The 1,736-nt window shown below is 59.4% G+C and overlaps 1 protein-coding gene across 1 annotated transcript in view; it reads left to right on the top strand.

Moving 5' to 3' along the window:
• Nucleotides 1–1,736, top strand: part of LOC109926325 (selenide, water dikinase 1-like) — a 4,235-nt gene extending 2,499 nt beyond the window's left edge. Inside the window, exon 5 of the mRNA XM_048594412.1 lies at nt 868–1,736. Coding sequence (XP_048450369.1) covers nt 868–1,094 — 227 coding nt within the window. The 3' untranslated portion in view covers nt 1,095–1,736. The remainder of the gene's footprint in view (nt 1–867) is intronic.

The raw sequence follows: 1,736 nt of genomic DNA, 5'->3' as shown, positions 1-1,736 counted from the left end.
CGTGGTGGGGGAGGTGGATTTGGGAGAAAAGTAGGGTCAAACCCGCAATCAGATCATTCACGGTCCTATTCGAAGGCAGAGTACACTCTGATTTTTACAGCATAGTTCCCAGGATTGGGAGGGTTCAATGATGAGCAAGGCCCGGGGCATTCCCTGTCTGTTTTGTTACCCTGCACCCACCCCCCCCCCCGCCCAACCCCCCAGGGCCTCTTTCCCCGGGCCGTGCTTTCTCTTCGCCCATTCTGCCTGGTTCATTCACTCTTTCATTCTCTCTCTCTCTCTTTCTCCGTCTATCTCTTGCTTTCTCCGTCTGTCTGTTTCTCTCAATCTCGTGCTCGCGCTCTCTGTCGTGCACGTGCACTCTTTCCCTCTCGCTCTCACGTGAGTGTTCTCTTGCTCGCTCTTTCTGGCTCGCGCTGTCTCGCGTGTGTTCTCTTGCTTGCGCTCTCACGCTCTCTGTCTCTTTGTCCGTTTCTCTCAATCTCGTGCTCGCGCTCTCTGTTGCGCACGTACGCTCTTTCCCTCTCGCTCTCACGTGCGTGTTCTCTTGCTCGCTCTTTCTCTCTCGCTTACGCTGTCTCGCGCATGTTCTCTTGCTCGCGCTCTCTGTCTCTTTGTCCGTTTCTCTCAATCTCGTGCTCGCGCCTTCACTCTCTGTCGCGCGGGCGCGCTCTTTCCCTCTGGCTCTCATGCACGTGTTCTCTTGCTCGCTCGCGCTGTCTCACGTGTGTTCTCTTGCTCGCGCTCTCTCTCTCTCTCTCTTTCTCCATCTCTCTCTTTCTCTGTCTGTCTGGCGCCCTTGCGCTCGCTCTCGCTCTGTCTCTGTGGAAACCTGACGTGGTTGCTGTGCTGTCTCCCCGTTGACAGGAGGCCTCCTGATCTGCCTACCACGGGAGCAGGCTGCTCGTTTCTGTGCCGAGATCAAGTCCCCCAAGTACGGCGAGGGGCACCAGGCCTGGATCATTGGCATTGTGGAGAAGGGCAACCGGACGGCGCGCATCATTGACAAGCCCAGGATCATCGAGGTGGCCCCAAGGGGAGCCTCCTCACCCCAGGACAACAATTCCAGCGCCAGCCCTGAAACCCCATCCTAATGGGCACCTGAAACACTGTCTGAGCCGCATGGGCCCACCCCTCCCCCACCAAGCTCGGTCCTGCACTCTAATTTCAATGTGGCACTGCCATCTCCGGCTGCCAGCGTACACTACGGCAACACCCCCCTACCCCGTCTACTTTCCCAGCGCTGGGCACCCAACTTCCAAAATACTGCCCCCATTCCTGTGTAGGTCGGAAGCTTGCAGCTCAGACCTGACCCCCACCCCCCGATTCGGAAGCACAAATGGTTACCTGACTTTCTTCCCCTCCCCCCAACCCTCAGGAATCGCTGAGCGACTGTGCCACCACCCCCCGCCTCCACATCCCCTCCTGTTTGCTGGAGCTGTCTGAGACAGACCGTCTCCTCTCCCAGAGCCCCATTCTCCCGTCAACCCCACTGCAGCGGGTGCCCCCCTTTCCCCCCGCCTCACGCGGGGGGGGGGGGGGGGGGATCAGAACGAAATCTCCCCCCCCCCCCCCCCACCACCGAATCCCGGGTGTCTGTGGGCAAAGCGAGGGGGGGGTTTTAATGTCCTGCTGGATATCACAGTGACAAGAAGAGGATGGGGGGTGGGGTGGAATTTCCCCTTTTCTCTCCCCCACACCCTCGGACAGTGACCAACCCCCCCCCACCCCCGATT

Source organism: Rhincodon typus, unplaced genomic scaffold (assembly GCF_021869965.1).
Source record: "Rhincodon typus isolate 14 unplaced genomic scaffold, sRhiTyp1.1 hic_rhity00009104, whole genome shotgun sequence".
Taxonomy (NCBI): Eukaryota; Metazoa; Chordata; class Chondrichthyes; order Orectolobiformes; family Rhincodontidae; genus Rhincodon; species Rhincodon typus.
Note: the sequence above shows the minus strand (reverse complement) of the source record. Positions and strands in the feature narration are given on the sequence as shown.